General features: G+C 39.1%; 1 protein-coding gene and 1 long non-coding RNA gene across 9 annotated transcripts in view; one reads left to right on the top strand and one right to left on the bottom strand.

The window, feature by feature from the left end:
* The window catches only part of LOC309654491 (endophilin-A3), a 661,335-nt gene that overhangs the window by 116,222 nt on the left and 528,073 nt on the right, over positions 1–17,040 (bottom strand). For all 8 annotated transcript variants that reach the window (XR_014260293.1, XM_082448506.1, XM_082448508.1 and 5 more), the window contains 2 exons: positions 15,353–15,642; positions 1,139–1,268 (listed from right to left, as the gene is read on the bottom strand). Coding sequence is in view for 7 of the 8 variants with exons in the window: in XM_082448506.1 (XP_082304632.1) it covers positions 1,139–1,268; positions 15,353–15,642 (420 nt within the window). In the remaining variant the exon portion in view is untranslated. The remainder of the gene's footprint in view (positions 1–1,138; positions 1,269–15,352; positions 15,643–17,040) is intronic.
* Positions 1–17,040, top strand: part of LOC309654607 — a 535,162-nt gene that overhangs the window by 28,342 nt on the left and 489,780 nt on the right. The gene's annotated exons all lie outside the window — the stretch shown is intronic.

The raw sequence follows: 17,040 nt of genomic DNA, 5'->3' as shown, positions 1-17,040 counted from the left end.
CCCTGACTTATTTGATCCTCACCCTCACCCCTTTCAGACCACGAAGGCAGGAGTTTCTGCCTCATAGCCAACACATCTCATGGAATCAAAATCAGAAAGATCAAGAGAATTCCAGAAGCACAACTTATTTCCTGAATAAACATAAAAACCTATCCTTACTCCCATATGGCATGAGACACAATAAACTTCCTCAATTACTTAGGGTCCTAGACATAACTAAACTCACCTTTAGTGAATACACGTTCCTCATTAGATGGGTGATATAATTACTAAGAGGCAGGAAAGAGAATCTGGCAACAAGAGAGAGGAGGTGATTGGGAATGGGCTTTAAATGTTTGGTTTTAAATTTATCACAGAAGAGTGGTCAAGAGTATAAAGGTAAAGGATAGAGAAGAGAAAAAAATGGGGCCTGGATTTTGGAAGGTCTTGTGTGAGAGACCAGTGATGCTGAGTTATAATCCTCTGTAGCCAGCAACACACAGGGATAGAGGAACAGGGGGAAAACCTACCCTTCCTTCTGATAAAATTCCCCAGGATCTTAAAAGGACTTGTGAAAGGAAGCAGATTAACTTTTAAGTTCAAACTTTCAGACCAAGGAGACCAAAAATAAGTCAACCTCGCCTACTCTTTGGGGCCTGTAACATTACACCCCATAATCTGAGATCTATGGTAAATCAGTGGGAAGGTAAGAACACACTGGTGTGAGTTCTAGGTAACAAATAGGAGATCACTCAGTCATTCAACAAATATGGATTGAGCACCTACTGTGTACCAGTGCCAACTCAAACTCAGATCCTGTGCTCTTGGATGTGGCTTTAGGCAAAGAAATGTTCTTGAGGAGACAGACAGGAGACAGAACAAAATTGCTGACCCAGCAGCAGGCCAGTTCATGTTCATTCATGTTTGATGCAAACAAAAGTCAGACTAAAGGGGTTTCCTGCTGAACCTGGCAGTATCTGTGCATCTTAGCAAGAATTTGGCTGGGGCATAACTTGAACAGAGAAGGGAGAACTCCGAAGTAGGCCAGGCTGATCTACTTTGGGTGGACCCGCCAGTCTCAATGCACACAAGTGTTTCTCTGCAAGGGAGGGTGTTACCATTCAGACGGTGTGTCCTGGGAGCATGAGACAGCACATACCTGGGCGGGCAGGGTTCCGTGTTACAAGCCTGGCTCATTGCTGGAGGACGGTGGACCATATCACACAAGGAGTCGTTGACCGTCTGCTGGGTCTGGATGTGTAAGCACACTGCAATGGCTTCTTGATGGCCTGGAGGTTGGAAAGAGAAAAAGTGCAAATGACTTAAAATAACTCATTGTGGGGAAAAAAGAAAACAGGGTCTTGAGACTTCTCATTCTTAAGCTACTGCCCTTTTGACCATATTATGTGGCTGCAGGCTGCATTTCAGGGAACACGTGGAGCAAACGACTTTGCATTTTGCAAAGTCTCCCAGTCTTTGATATTGTCTCCATCACCTTTTAAACTCAGTCCCTCTACCGTCCCTCCCCCAAATATACTCACTTTAAGCCATTAAGGAGCATCCCAACTCCCTATCCACCTTCCGACTGATCTGCATTCCAAATGTACTCAAAGCTAGGAGTTCCCTCAAGTGAATCATCAAAGTGTTCCTTCCAAACATATACAATAATTTCCCTAAGAGGAATTTTCACATCAGCTCCTAAAGAATAACACTTTCTTTATATCATTGAATATGTGCTAAATTTGATGCATAACCCTTATTAAAATTTTCATTAGAGTTGGAGTTCCTGTTCACTAATACTATCATTAGTAATATTTCTATCACTGGCAAAAACAACAGCAATGCCTCCCATTGGGAAAATGATTTGCAGTGTATGAAGTGCTTTCAAATACATTATTTGAGCCCACCAGAATCTTGTGAGGTCAAAAGAATGGTATCATTATCTCCAGTTTATTAATTTAATCATAAGGAAACAGTTGAGAGAGAAATGAAGACCGCAAAAGAGTGGTAGATTCAAAACTGAAAATCAGATTTCCTGCTTCCTAATTCAGTGGTCTTTCTTTTGTACCCGAGGGATTCCAAAGTACAATATAGCCAACCAGCTTCCCTGTTCAAATATGAACTTTCACAGGCACATTTTTCCTTTGAGGCTAGACAGGTCTGTCTGACCCCAAAGCCCATGTCTCAACCACTCTTCTTTTTTTGTTGAGACAAAAAAAAAAATTATTGGAAAATCAGAACTGAACAAAATATAAATGAAACTTTTGATGAAAAAAATCAAATGAAAATTGTAATAGCGACTGACTATGCTATTTGAAATACGCAAATGTATTCAGTTTCATGCAAAAATGTGTGTTCCATTATGTTATAAGATTGTGGTTCTTTTTCCAAATGCCATGTTTCAATTCAACCATTTTACAATATTTTGCAGAATGCAGTACAGGCCAAAAGTATGTATAAAATATGTATTTGAGATGTTCAGTTCTTTTCACTAAATTTTCTTTTGCTTTCTTCGGTTGTAATCTTATGCTCCTGTCCATGGCAGGATGCAGTCTTAAATCTCCATGCATCTTCCATGAACCTTTTTCTTTTTTTAAATAAACACTGGCTAACCTGAAATACAAGGAGACACTGCTAAAACATCACACCTTGGGTTCTCACCAGCAAATGTCAGACTTTCTTAGTGATTTTACAGGGACATAGATGTTCATTTTCTAGCAGGTTTCATTTCTTTTTAATCTGAGAAAACTTCAGTTATCTTTCACATATATTTTAATTTGTAATCAAAATTATTTAGAAACTACACTTAGAGACTATTTTGGAACGTTTTCTGGAGATTGAGGGGGTGAGTCTGAAAGCACCAAAGTTATCTCATTTTAACCATTTTGATGGAATTTCACAACATTTGTGACAAATCTTTGGGTCTTAGAGCAACTTTACTCAAAAAAATATAAAAGTTTAATAGGCGATTTAGGATACTTATTGAGGTAGAATGCATTTTCCAAAGACGGCCACGAGAATATCTCCCTTCCCACGTACTGGACCTACAACATGACTTCACCACTTTTCACTTCAAGAGGTTTGAGCAAACCTTTATCCTCAAAAGTAAAAATTATAAAAATAAGTTTACTTCATCTTATACTTAAAATGTGGATAGTAATCGCAAATAGGCATTTAGAAGTCATAAAATAAATCAAGTGTTGAAATTTCGATGTAATTTTTGTAATAAATTCCTTTGGTAGCATGAGGCAACATCCTTCACTTCACATTTGACTTCTACAATGTCATAGTAAGAAGGTTGTTTTTCTTTGGCAAAAAAATATCCAAAGCCTACATCAAGAAATGAATTCATAATTAAAGGGTAAAAACACAGACTCTATGAGGGGAAGCAGAGCCAATAAATGAGCTAATACATTCCCTTTTGTTGGTTTAAGGTTAGTTTGAGTTGTATTTCTTGCAAACAAATCTTGACAAATTCAACATGCCAAGTAACGTCACACACACACACACACACACTCAGTAAGAAATACCTGGAGCAATAAAAAAATCTATAGTCAGAACCTTTAAGATGACACCCACTATTTAACATATCAAATTATTTTTCAAAGTGGGAAAATGATTTGAATAAGAAAATTATGTTGATAAAATAACCAAATAGCCTTGGCCCTTAGAAACAGATGTAATATGCTCTTTTTAAGCACCAGTGGAACATTAACAAAAATTGATCCTATATGAGTCTATAAAGAAAACTGCACTAAATTCCAAAAGCCCGAAATTATGCAAGTAACATTCTTGACCATAATAGAGTCCAACTATAAATGAATAATAAACTATTAACCCACCCCCCAATCCAAACATTAGAATTTTTTAAAAGTCATTTCCTATAAAACTCCTAGGTCAAAAAGAGTGACTAGGTTACACATTATTTGTGACAAGAAAAAAGAGAAGAGGAAGCCTTAAAGCAACTTGAGACTAGATGAACATCTCTTGATGATGGTTTTAATATCATGAAATAGATGACTTTTTTCCAAGAAAATCTAAATTATGAAATTCACTTTAAAATTAAGACCTTGTATATAACAATAAGCAGGGGGGAAACTTGAAAATGATGTTGAAGATCCAGCCACAATGCTCCCCCCTCAATAATGCCCCCAAGAGGGAAAAGCAAGAACTGAATTTAGACAGTTGTAGGAACAAATTCTTTCAAACTTTTTAAACAGATAGCATCTATGATATGAACTATTTAAAATTATTGAAAGGTATGGAAAACTCCAATTCATCTCACAAGACTAGTACAAACCTGATGACAAAAATCTATAAAAGAAAAAAAAAAACCAGATCTACTTCATATAGTGTTGCCTTATACAATGCTATATGACAGATGCAAGCCTAGGGCCATATTGAAAAGAACAGTTAGCATAGGTTTTTCCCTCTGCTGATTAGCCAGTATGATAGAATAAATACTACTATGAACTCCCAGGTAATGAAAAAAAGTAGAACCATAATATGGTATGGACCCAGAGGAGTGCCATTTTGGTATGAAAATGCAAGTTTTATAGCACTCCAAATAGGTGAGTTCTTTTTAGGAGCCAGATGAGGAGACAGCTGGTAAAAATTAAAGACTGTTGAAAGCCATTTGGCCTTATGAAGGGCATCATAAACATCACTGGAGCCTGAAAGGAAGTGACCAATTATATCAAGAGTAGCTGGAAGAAACTACAGCTAGAGACCTGTTATGATTTGAAGGGATTTGAAGAGAACAAAACAGCTACTGCTGATGTACCATGTCGGGAACACATCTCCATGGGAAGTATGCTAAAATGAGCCCATAGTGGGCCAAATCAGCTTGCAGTCCTACTTTCCCATTTGCAGGAAGGCATTCTTGTACTCCACCACGCTCAATAGATGATACCTACATGCATCAATATCATTCATACATGCATGGAAAACCCTAAATTAAATACTAGCACATTGTAATCAAGTCAAAAGTATCATAAAAGAATACTACATGTGACCTCGAACAACTGGGCATTCACATACAAAATCACTCACACACAAATATTCACACACACTCAAACAGAAACAACCAGATAGGAACTTCCTGCGATCAAGCAGATAAACCCACCTACCCTCACATCCATCCTCGCCTTTCCCTTGCCAGTTTCCATTAGGAGCTGCTCCTCCAACTATTTAAGACTGAGCTCCACAACCAGGCTTTGAATTTCACTCCCTTGCATCTTAGGACATTTGTTGATACTTTGCCTTTTGCTTTCATTCTGGAACTTTCTCCTTGCCTTTTTGTGTATTTTTATTTTATTTTTAACATCTTTATTGGAGTATAATTGCTTTACAATGTTGTGTTAGTTTCTGCCGTATAACAAAGTGAATCAGCTATATGTATACATATATCCCCATATCCCCTCCCTCTTGCGTCTCCCTCCCACCCTCCCTATCCCACCCCTCTAGGTGGTCACAAAGCACCGAGCTGATCTCCCTGTGCTATGCGGCTGCTTCTCACTATCTATTTTACATTTGGTAGTGTGTATATGTCCATGCCGCTCTCTCACTTAGTCCCAGCTTACCCTTCCCCCTCCCCGCATCCTTAAGTCCATTTTCTACGTCTGTGTCTATACTCCTGTCCTGCCCCTAGGTTCTTCAGATCCATTTTTTTTTTTTTTTTTTTAGATTCCATATATATGTGTTAGCATACAGTGTTTGTTTTTCTCTTTCTGACTTACTTCACTCTGTATGACAGACTCTAGATCCATCCACCTCACTACAAATAACTGAACTGCATTTCTTTTTATGGCTGAGTAATATTCCATTGTACACATGCCACATTTTCTTTATCCATTCATCTGTCGATGGACACTTAGGTTGCTTCCATGTCCTGGCTATTGTAAATAGAGCTGCAATGAACACTGTGGTACATGACTCTTTTTGAACTATGGTTTTATCAGGGTATATGCCCAGCAGTGGGATTGCTGGATCGTATGGTAGTTCTATTTTTAGTTTTTTGAGGAACGTCCATACTGTTCTCCATAGTGGCTGTATCAATTTACATTCCCACCAACAGTGCAAGAGGGTTCCCTTTTCTCCACACCCTCTCCAGCATTTATTGTTTGTAGATTTTTTGGTGATGGCCATTCTGGCCAATGTGAGGTGACACATTGTAGTTTTGATTTGCACTTCTCTAATGATTAGTGATGTTGAGCATCCTTTCATGTGTTTGTTGGCAATCTGTATATCTGCTTTGGAGAAATGTCTATTTAGGTTTTCTGCCCATTTTTGGATTGGGTTGTTTGTTTTTTGGATATTGAGCTGCATGAGCTGCTTGTATATTTTGGAGATTAATCCTTTCTCAGTTGCTTCATTTGCAAATATTTTCTCCCATTCTGAGGGTTGTCTTTTCGTCTTGTTTATGGTTTCCTCTGCTATGCAAAAGCTTTTAAGTTTCATTAGGTCCCATTTGTTTATTTTTGTTTTTATTTCCATTACTCTAGGAGGTGGGTCAAAAAAGATCTTGCTGTGATTTATGTAAAAGAGTGTACTTCCTATGTTTTCCTCTAAGAGTTTTATAGTGTCCGGTCTTACATTTAGGCCTCTAATCTATTTTGAGTTTATTTTTGTGTATGGTGTTAGGGAGCGTTCTAATTTCATTCTTTTACAAGTAGCAGTCCAGTTTTCCCAGCACCACTTATTGAAGAGACTGTCTTTTCCCCATTGTATATCCTTGCCTCTTTTGTCATAGATTAGTTGACCATAGGTGGGTGGGTTTATCTCTGGGCTTTCTACCCTGTTCCATTGATCTATATTTCTGTTTTTGTGCCAGTACCATATTGTTTGGATGAGTGTCACTTTGTAGTATAGTCTGAAGTCAGGGAGCCTGATTCCTCCAGCTCCGTTTTTTTCCCTCAAGATTGCTTTGGCTATTCGGGGTCTTTTGTGTCTCCATACAAATTTTAAGATTTTTTTTGTTCTAGTTCTGTGAAAAATGCCATGGGTAATTTGATAGGGATTGCATTGAATCTGTAGATTGCTTTGGGTAGAATAGTCATTTTCACAATATTGATTCTTCCAATCCAAGAACATGTTATATCTCTCCATCTGTTTTTGTGTCATCTTTGATTTCTTTCATCAGTGTCTTATAGTTTTCTGAGTACAGGTCTTTTGTCTCCTTAGGTAGGTTTATTCCTAGGTATTTTATTCTTTTTGTTGCAATGGTAAATGGGAGTGTTTCCTTAATTTCTCTTTCAGGTTTTTCATCATTAGTGTATAGGAATGCAAGAGATTTCTGTGCATTAAATTTGTATCCTGCTACTTTACCAAATTCATTGATTAGCTCTAGAAGTTTTCTGGTAGCATCTTTAGGATTCTCTATGTATAGTATCATGTCGTCTGCAAACAGTGACAGTTTTACTTCTTCTTTTCCGATTTGGATTCCTTTTATTGTGGCTAAAACTTCCAAAACTATGTTGAATAACAGTGGTGAGAGTGGGCAACCTTGCCTTGTTCCTGATCGTAGTGGAAATGGTTTAGTTTTTCACCATTGAGAATGATGTTGGCTGTGGGTTTGTCATATATGGCCTTTATTATGTTGAGGTAAGTTCACTCTATGCCTACTTTCTAGAGGGTTTTTATCATAAATGGGCGTTGAATCTTGTCAAAAGCACTCTCTGCATCTATTGAGATGATCATATGGGTTTTTCTCCTTCAATTTGTTAATATGGTGTATCACATCCATTGATTTGCGTATATTGAAGAATCCTTGCATTCCTGGAATAAACCCCACTTGATCATGGTGTATGATCCTTTTCATGTGCTGTTGCATTCTGTTTGCTAGTATTTTGTTGAGGACTTTTGCATCTATGTTCATTAGTGATATTGGCCTGTAGCTTTCTTTCTTTGTTACATCTTTGTATGGTTTTGGTATCAGGGTGATGGTGGCCTCGTAGAATGAGTTTGGGAGTGTTCCTCCCTCTGCTATACTTTGGAAGAGTTGGAGAAGGATAGGTGTTAGCTCTTCTCTAAATGTTTGATAGAATTCGCCTGTGAAGCCATCTGGTCCTGGGCTTTTGTTTGTTGGAAAATTTTTAATCACAGCCTCAATTTCAGTGCTTGTGATTGGTCTGTTTATATTTTCTATTTCTTCCTGGTTCAGTCTCAGAAGATTGTGCTTTTCTAAGAATTTGTCCATTTCTTCCAGGTTTTCCATTTTATTGGCATATAGTTGCTTGTAGTAGTCTCTTACGATGCTTTGTACTTCTGCAGTGTCAGTTGCAACTTCTCCTTTTTCATTTCTAATTCTGTTGATTTGAGCCTTCTCCCTTTTTTACTTGATGAGTCTGGCTAATGATTTATCAATTTTGTTTATCTTCCCAAAGAACCACCTTTTAGTTTTATTGATCTTTGCTATTGTTTCCTTCATTTCTTTTTCATTTATTTCTGATCTGATTTTTATGATTTCTTTCTTTCTGCTAACTTTGAGGGGGTTTTGTTCTTCTTTCTCTTAATTGCTTTAGGTGCAAGGTTAGGTTGTTTACTTGAGATTTTTCTTGTTTCTTAAGGTAGGATTGTATTGCTATGAACTTCCCTCTTAGAACTGCTTTTGCTGCATCCCACAGGTTTTGGGTCATCATGTTTTCATTGTCATTTGTTTCTAGGTATTTTTTGATTTCCTCTTTGATTTCTTCAGTGATCTCTTGGTAATTTAGTAGTGTATTGTTTAGCCTCCATGTGTTTGTATTTTTTACAGATTTTTTACTGTCACTGATATCTAGTCTCATAGCACTGTGGTAAGAAAAGATACTTGATACAATTTCAATTTTCTTAAATTTACCAAGGCTTGATTCGTGACCCAAGATATGATCTCTCCTGGAGAAAGTTCCATGAGCACTTGAGAAGAAAGTGTATTCTGTTGTTTTAGGATGGAATGTCCTATAAATATCAGTTAAGTCCATCTTGTTTAATATGTCATCTAAAGCTTGTGTTTCCTTATTTATTTTCATTTTGGATGATCTGTCCATTGCGGAAAGTGGGGTGTTAAAGTCCCCTACTATGATTGTGTTACTGTCAATCTCCCCTCTCCTTGCCTTTTAAATGCACTCAAGGCTCTCTGTCATTAAATGACAGCACACACACACACCTCTCCCTTAACCCACTGTGCCTTCTAGCCTTCTACCTCTCTGTGTTTTCTTTATCATAAGTTTTGCCACCAGAAAATCGAATCTATTCATCTCCATTTCATCACCTATCACTCTCCTCCGTCCTTTCAAGTCTGACTTCATCTCCACCACTCCATGGAACTGACCCTCTAAGTCATCAGTGACTTCCCCTTGCTGGACTTGGTGCTGATGCTCAGTTTACCTCACTTCACCTCTCAGTGGCCCCAACGCAGCCAACTCTGGTACCCACCACACCACTCCCTCCTGGTTTTGCTCCTATCTGGCTGACCTCTTAATTGCATTGACTTTTGTGGCTCAGTATCCTCCACCCAGCCAGCGGCTGTTGAATATCCTCAAAGCTCATTCTTAGACCCTCCCCACGGCTCACAGGTGTTCTCTTCCTGAAGATCTGCATCCATGCCCCTGGCTTCAATTCTCCCCGTACACAGATGACTCATAAATGTATATTTCCAGACTAGATCTTGCCACTTTGCTTCAGATTCACACATTCAACTGTCTCTTTAGCATCTCCATTTGGAAGTCTAAAGGCACTTTAAAATCATTATGTCCAAACTGAAATCATGATTTCTTTCTGCCAAACTGGACCGCCTGTCAGCACTCATCATCTCAGAAAAGAATCTTAGGACTCAGACCTGCCACCTCACTCCCACTGGCCCACTCCACTGACAGACTTTTTCCCTTCTCATCATCTCTCAAAGTCACCTGCTCACTCTATCTCCATCATCATCATCACCCCTTCAGCCCAAGCTCTTGCCTGGACCAGGCAAAAGCTTCCTTGATGGTCCCTCTTACATCTGCTATGAACCCTTCTAATCCCTTTTTTACAATACAACCGGACTAACCTTTTTGAAATAAATAAACATTTGATCATTAACTCCCACTTTAATGACTTGAATGGCTTCTCATTGATCTTGGGATAAAGACCCAAATCAACACGGCCGGTAAGGCCTTAACTGTCTGGCCCCTGCAGTCCTCTCTAGCATCATCTCACATTAAACTCCGTCTTTCTCAGTACCCCAGCTGTGCCCGACTTCTTCAGCTCCTGGAATGTCCCATGTGCCCTCCTGCCACGTAGGGCCCTTCCACATGATCTTTTTTCTGCTGGAAATTCTCTTTGTACCACCATCTCCAATCTCTCTTTTGCTTAATTAATTCCTCATCTTTCAGATTTAAGTTCGAGTGTAATTGTTCTTAGGGAAGCTTTCCCTGACTTCCCTAATTAGGTCAAATTCCTCCTATTATATGCTTTCATAGCACCACATACTTCTTCTGTAGCTGCTATAACCAGCTGTAACTTTACATACGTGTGTGTGTGATTATGTGAGTAACACATTTCCCTCACTAGATTTGAGTTCCAAAGGTAGGAACTACTGAGTCCCTATCACCTAGGCAAGTGCTTGGCACAAAGAAACGTGCACTAAATATTTATAGGATGTTGTTTTTGAATGAAACAATAGAGAGATTCCTGCTAATGTCAAGACCAAGGCAAAGTTGGCATTATCCACATTATTTACTATCGTTTTTGAAATTCTGGACAATGCAGTAAGATATAAAACATAAACAAGATAAATAACTACTGGAAATAGAAAGAGAAAAATCATCATTAATTGCAGATGATTATTTACTTGAAGAATTCAAAAGAATGCACTAGGAAACTGTTAGATGCATTAAGGGCTTCAGCAGTTTAGTCAGATTTTTTTTTAAAAAGGGGAAAAAACAGTATTCTAATATAAGATGAATAACCTATTATTACTATATTATAAACCAATCATCCCACCAACATTTATTATATACCATGTGTCAGGCACTGTGATTAAACATCTCTCCAACATAACCTTGTTTAAGAATCACAGTTAACTTCGTTTCTTTTTTATGGCTGAGTAATATATGGGGATATATGTATATGTATAGCTGATTCACTTTGTTATAAAGCAGAAACTAACACACCATTGTAAAGCAATTATACTCCAATAAAGATGTTAAAAACAAAAAAGAATCACAGTTAATCCTTTCATTAATCCTAATAAGGTAGATATGGCTCTTCTCATTTTACAAAAATAAACCTCTACAAACTTAAATAACTAGCCCAAAGGGAGTGGCAGAACTAGGGTTCAAAAATGGGGCCAGGCCTCAAAGTCCATGTGTATGCTACTAGCCTGTGCTTTTAGAAAATACAAGGGTGAAAATGAAAGGTCATAAATGCAACAAATAATATAAGATACCAAAGAAAACTTTAGTGAGGAATGTTTATGATGTAGTAAATTACAAAACCTTACCAGAGGGTATTAAAAAGGTAAGCATAACTTCTAGAATGTACATGTATGTACACACACACACACACACACATACACACACACACAACACAATGCTGTATACATACATACATACACACACTCTGGAAGATGGAAATTGAATATGTCTGCATGCTTCATACTTTTGGGAATTGAAAAAGAATTCTCTGTTGCCACTCCAGTATGAAAGCAGATTTGTAAAACGTTCTTAATCATCAGTAATGACAACAAACGGATTTACCTTTATTTCCTGTATGATGTGAAGGCAAGTTAGAATATACAAATACACAATATCAGGATGTGACTGAAAGTTTATCTTTTTGGAAATCTATAATTTGCGTATCTTATTTTTCTACCAGAAACAGGAATGTTGAAGAAATAACTATATGCCTGTGGAAATTCTACTTTCCTGTGGTTTTCAGACACTGCAGACTTACCCTCCCTATTATCCAGGGTGAGGGTTAAAAACCCACATTCAAAACCACACATAAGTGGACTTGTAGAGGCCAAGCCTCTAAAACCACATTAAAATGGATCACAGAGAGGCAAGTATCACTGCCTATAAGTAATGCAGTAGAGACAGTAAAGCCGAAATAATCAAAAGCTGCACTCCATCAGGACAAGGACTGTGCCTTCATTTTATACCCTGATATTGAGCCCAGAAGCAAGTGCACAGCATGGAGTCTAGCGCAGAGCAGGTGTCCGGTTTCCTGCATTTATAGAGGATTTTATAATCCTCCAAGCTTTCCAGTTTTTATAGAATTTAGTTATGTATTTAAAAGGAAATTTTAAGCTTGAACCCAAGAAATTAAAAACATTACTTTTTACAAAGTTAAGAAGCTTATTATAAGCGCTGATGGTTCAATCAACCCTCTCTAAAGAACGACAATTAAGCTGTCCATTTTCTGTTTTGGACTGTGTGATGCCCTCTGATCCTCAGCTTCCCCAACTGTAAAATTTGGGTTAGTGGGTATCCAAGGTTCATCTTAATGATACAATTCTGAATTACACAACTCAAGGCACCCTCACAAGGCTAAATTCTGTTTAACTGAAAGTTGAAAGATTACCAAGTTGAGAGCTATTAACATTTGTAAAATGCGTTCCAGATAAACAAGAGGATGTCAGAAACAAATGGACACATTCCCATCAACCATCTGAATACTGAAATGCATTTCTAACATGTGCAAGGCATTTTTCTCCTCACAATAGGCCAAAAGGTCCACAGTGCCCATAAGGATAAACTGAATTAGTCAAGTTTCACAAAAACTTTTATGTTTTAAACAGATCCTGGTCATGCTATTACTCCTAAGTATATACCCAAGAGAAATGAAGACATATGTCCATACAAAAGTGTGAACATGAATGTTCAGAGCAGTATTTTTCATAATACCAAAGACATGCGAATAATCCAAATTCTAACTGATGAATGGGTAAATGTGATACAGCCATACAGTGGAATAGTATTCAGTCCTAAAAAGAAATGAAGTACTGACTTACGCTACAACATGGATGAACACTGAAAACACACTAAATTAAAGAAAGGGGTCACAGAAGATCGCTTCTTGTGTGATTCCATTTATATGAAATGTCCAGAATAAATAGAAAGTAGATTAGTAGTTGCCAGAGGCTCCTGCTAGCAGGGAAATGGGGGCTTGAGGGAAAATGGGGAGTGATTTCTTAAGGATACAGGGTTCTTTTGGGGGGGGAAAGTGTTCTAAAACTGATTGTGATGATGGCTGCACAACTTGGTGGAATATACTTAAAAACACCAAATTGTATACTTTAAATATATAAATCGTATGGTATGTGAATTAATATCTTAATAAAGTTGTTACCAAAAAAATAGAAAATCATTCCAGGGGGTCCAGGCATCCTGGAGGTGGAAACTAGGGCTCTCTTAGTGGACACTGGGAACACAGCAGATCCTAACATTTTGGCATCAGGCTCCAAAAATGAGGTCTAATAGACTCTCCCAACTGAATCAGAATTTACCTGGTCAATTTTCCTTGGGCAACTCCTAGTGGCCTGTTGAGTTCCAAGGACCCAACAAGCCATATTTTCCCATCTGGAGAGGGCCTTCCCAGTCAGGAAAAGAACTGAAGTCAAGGATGACAGAGTACTAGATGCAACAGTAATTCTATCAATGGCAGTATTTAAAAGCCTGAGATTAACACAGTAGCTTTGGGGTATGCAAGCAATAGCAGGGCTTACTTCTGCTCTCATAATGAAAGACAAAGCTCGAAGTCTCTGGTGAAAATACAGCAATGTAGTGGCTCAGAAGTGGTAGAGATAGCTGCATTTTGTAGTCATGTAGTAGAAAGTTCCAGACATCTATAATTGCAATTGAATAGAAGAACATTTTTGCATCCCAGTGACTATCTCCAGAGGGTTTCCCCAGATTCATCAAGAAAGTACTAGCTCCCAGATTGCCAAGGGCATATCAGTCTTAAGGTTTCCAAGATATAAGAAAAGACGTGTCCAGGACCCTGAACCCAGAGGGAGCAGGAGTTAGGTTTTGGGGCAACAGCAGACATGTGGCAGTGTGCAGGTAACTGAGACTTACGTGCCCGGAAGGGAAGAGACATAGCAGACATTTAGGGTCCAAGTGAACCAGGTTAAATTCCTGGCTAGTTGGGATGGGCTTCTAGGAACCAGGGAGAAGCAAGTAAGAGATAGAGAGAATCTGGAGGCAGATAAGGGTTCTTCTCCTAACTGGCACATGTGTACCTCCAGGCGAAAGGCAGTAGCTTAGCTGAAACCTGGGGGTAAAGCACACACCACCTCATCTGGGTTTATTGATAGGCTGGTGTCTAGGATAGGTGGGTTGACAGGTTGATTAGACAAGAAAGGAGAAAGACAGATACCACGAAGTCGCAGTGACTGGATGGCAAGGATTGAGAATGTACTCAAGAGCCTGAGGGGCAAAAGAGGAGAGGCTCGGGCACAATGACTGGTCCATGAGCTCTAAGACCCGATCGCGAGCTCCTAGTAATGGGCACGGGGCCGCCAGGAGGAGTGGAGCCTGCTCTTGAGCCAACTGCCTCCTAAGGCAATAGCTTCCTTATCTTCTCCACCATTGGCTGGGACTGAAGTCAGAGCATTTCTAGCCCCCAACTTTAGCCATGACAGCTGGCAGGAAGGCACAGTCAGGAGTCAGTGATAGGATGTCAGGGGCCTGGGTTCCTGATGAGATGAGTCTCTTTCATGTTAGTAGAGGATCTAGGTTTCCCATTGATTATTTCTGTCTTTTTCCTTCCAACAGAGAAAGAATGACTATCTGGACTCCCGCCCCCTGCTCATCCACTCCCTTTTGGATCCTGGAATGCTTAAGGCACCTTGGGGCCAACTTCCACCCCAGTGGGGTCCCCTGACTCTATTACCACTTCCTAATCCTAACAGGGTCCCCTGGCTATGCGTGTTACCCCACACGTACACACACGTAAATCATGGTGATCAGTGTGCTCTGCACTGGTTTCTGGTCCAACGTGCAGGTATGGACCTAAATATTTTCTGAGGATGGCTTCTGACCAAGAGTTGCATCAGATAGGGCAATCCCAGGCTCCCTCAATCTGTAATTCTGCTTTATGCACAAGATTGCCTTAACTAATCATTTCTGCATTTTCCTATTTATTCTCTATTAATCAGTGACCTCTCGCTCCATCTCAGTTAGGCGGATGCTTAGGCCAAGGAGCACAGGCTACAGTGCCACTAGTCCTTTATCTTGCTAGAATAATCACGATGAAAACTGAAAGAAAGAAAAGGCATAGTTTTCAATTATTCAACCTTAACCTCCTTTTGACTTCTGCTAATTTGTATATTTGGCTTAACCGATTTAGTGATTTCTCAAACCACCCGCAATGCAAGACCTAACTGTCCCTTAAACAAAAAATCACATACCTCCCAAACACGTGGCGGTGCAAGGGGTGAACCCAGCATACTCCCAGTCGTAAGTCATCTCACTGTCCTGCTCCTGCTGGGAGGCGGCCAGCTCACGGGAGATGGGGCTCTCATCACACGGTTCCAGATGGCAGGGCCGCTCGGTGGGTGGCTGGGGGCCTTCACACTCTTCCTCGGGTAGCTCGGTCTCCGTCTGCGTGAACGTCAGGAGCACGCGGCACTTCACCTCTCGCACCTGAACGCCTGGCCCACACGTGGTGCTGCAGGCGGACCAGGGCTCCGGAATGAACCTGCGCGAAACCGGGGAGCCCCGGGTGGGGGGAGGACACGGGCAATCATTCAAGAGAGGCCACAAAAGGAGTGACAAGCATTCTATGAAGGAAAAAAGTAACTTCATCCAGAGGGAATTCAATATGTTTGGAATGCTGTCCTTTTGTTGGTGCTCAAAAATGTGTCGTTGACAAATGTTCCAACCCCGTCAGCCACGGAAAAAAATTTGCACCAGAGATACACTGAACTTTTGTACCCATTTTATAATTCAAATTCTGTGCTCTGACCTTTGCAGATCATCACTAAAAGGTTTTCTTTAAGATCTGGTAATAAATAAACCATTGTGTAGAGATCATTTCTACTCTGATTTCTTTTATAATATGGACATGTTCATCAGTATTTATTCAAGAAATCTTTATTGAGCTTACCCTTTCTTAACAGGCAGAGTTTTATTAAAATGTCTCGATATTTAGGAGCTAAACTGTAGGATAACAAATGCTTTCTGAAGAGTGGATGAAGCTTTAATATTCGTTTCTATTTAATATATAAATACACAAAACTTCTGAATCTTCTTGAAAATATCCCAGGTGTTGCCCAATCTGACTGAATAAAGCATTTATTTCTTATCCTGAATCATTATTCACTAAATCATAGGGTGTCACCCTTTGGTCTGTAGACCAAAGGCCTACAAAGGTCAAATCCAGCCTACCTGTTAAGAATGATTTTTATAGTTTTCAATGGCTGGGGGAAAAAAAAGAAGGATAATATTTTGTGTCATGTGAAAATGACATAAAATTCAATGTGTGTCCATAATTAAAGACTTATTGGAATACAGCCACGGTCACTTGTTCACCCATCGTTTATGGCTGCTTTTGTGTTACACGGCAGAGCTGAGTATTTGCAATATAGACTGTTTGGTCTGCAAAACCTAAAATATTTATTATCTGGCTCTTTACAGAAAATGTTTACTGATTCCTGCACTGAATTTAAAACATAGATTCAATAGGGACATATATTTTAAAGATACTCTGAAGAAACATTTGCATCATAAGATATTAACAAGTAATAGGCTGGAAAGAGTGCTGTAATAGAATAAGTCTGGGAAACTTTGCTTTCAATAAGGTTGAATAGGTTTATTTACTGCAAAACTTTCCCAAAAACTATGCTATGAATGCATACCATACATACTTAAGAGGGGAATATGAAGTGCATCGTTTCCTAAATTTAAGTGAATATACGCCTCTATTCATGGGATAATGTTGTACTAACTTCAGAAAATGCTGCTGAGATGTTTGCTTAAAATGCAGTTCCAAGGCTTAATGTTTAAAATCTCAGAATGATATGGTTACAAGGGTCTCTCAGAGTCATCTAAGCTTCTTTCCCTAGATAAGGTTTCATTACAGTTGTACACAATAGCA

This window comes from Balaenoptera physalus, assembly GCF_965194825.1.
Source record: "Balaenoptera physalus genome assembly, chromosome: 2".
NCBI classification, from domain to species: domain Eukaryota; kingdom Metazoa; phylum Chordata; class Mammalia; order Artiodactyla; family Balaenopteridae; genus Balaenoptera; species Balaenoptera physalus.
This window is presented reverse-complemented; position numbering and strand designations above follow the sequence as displayed.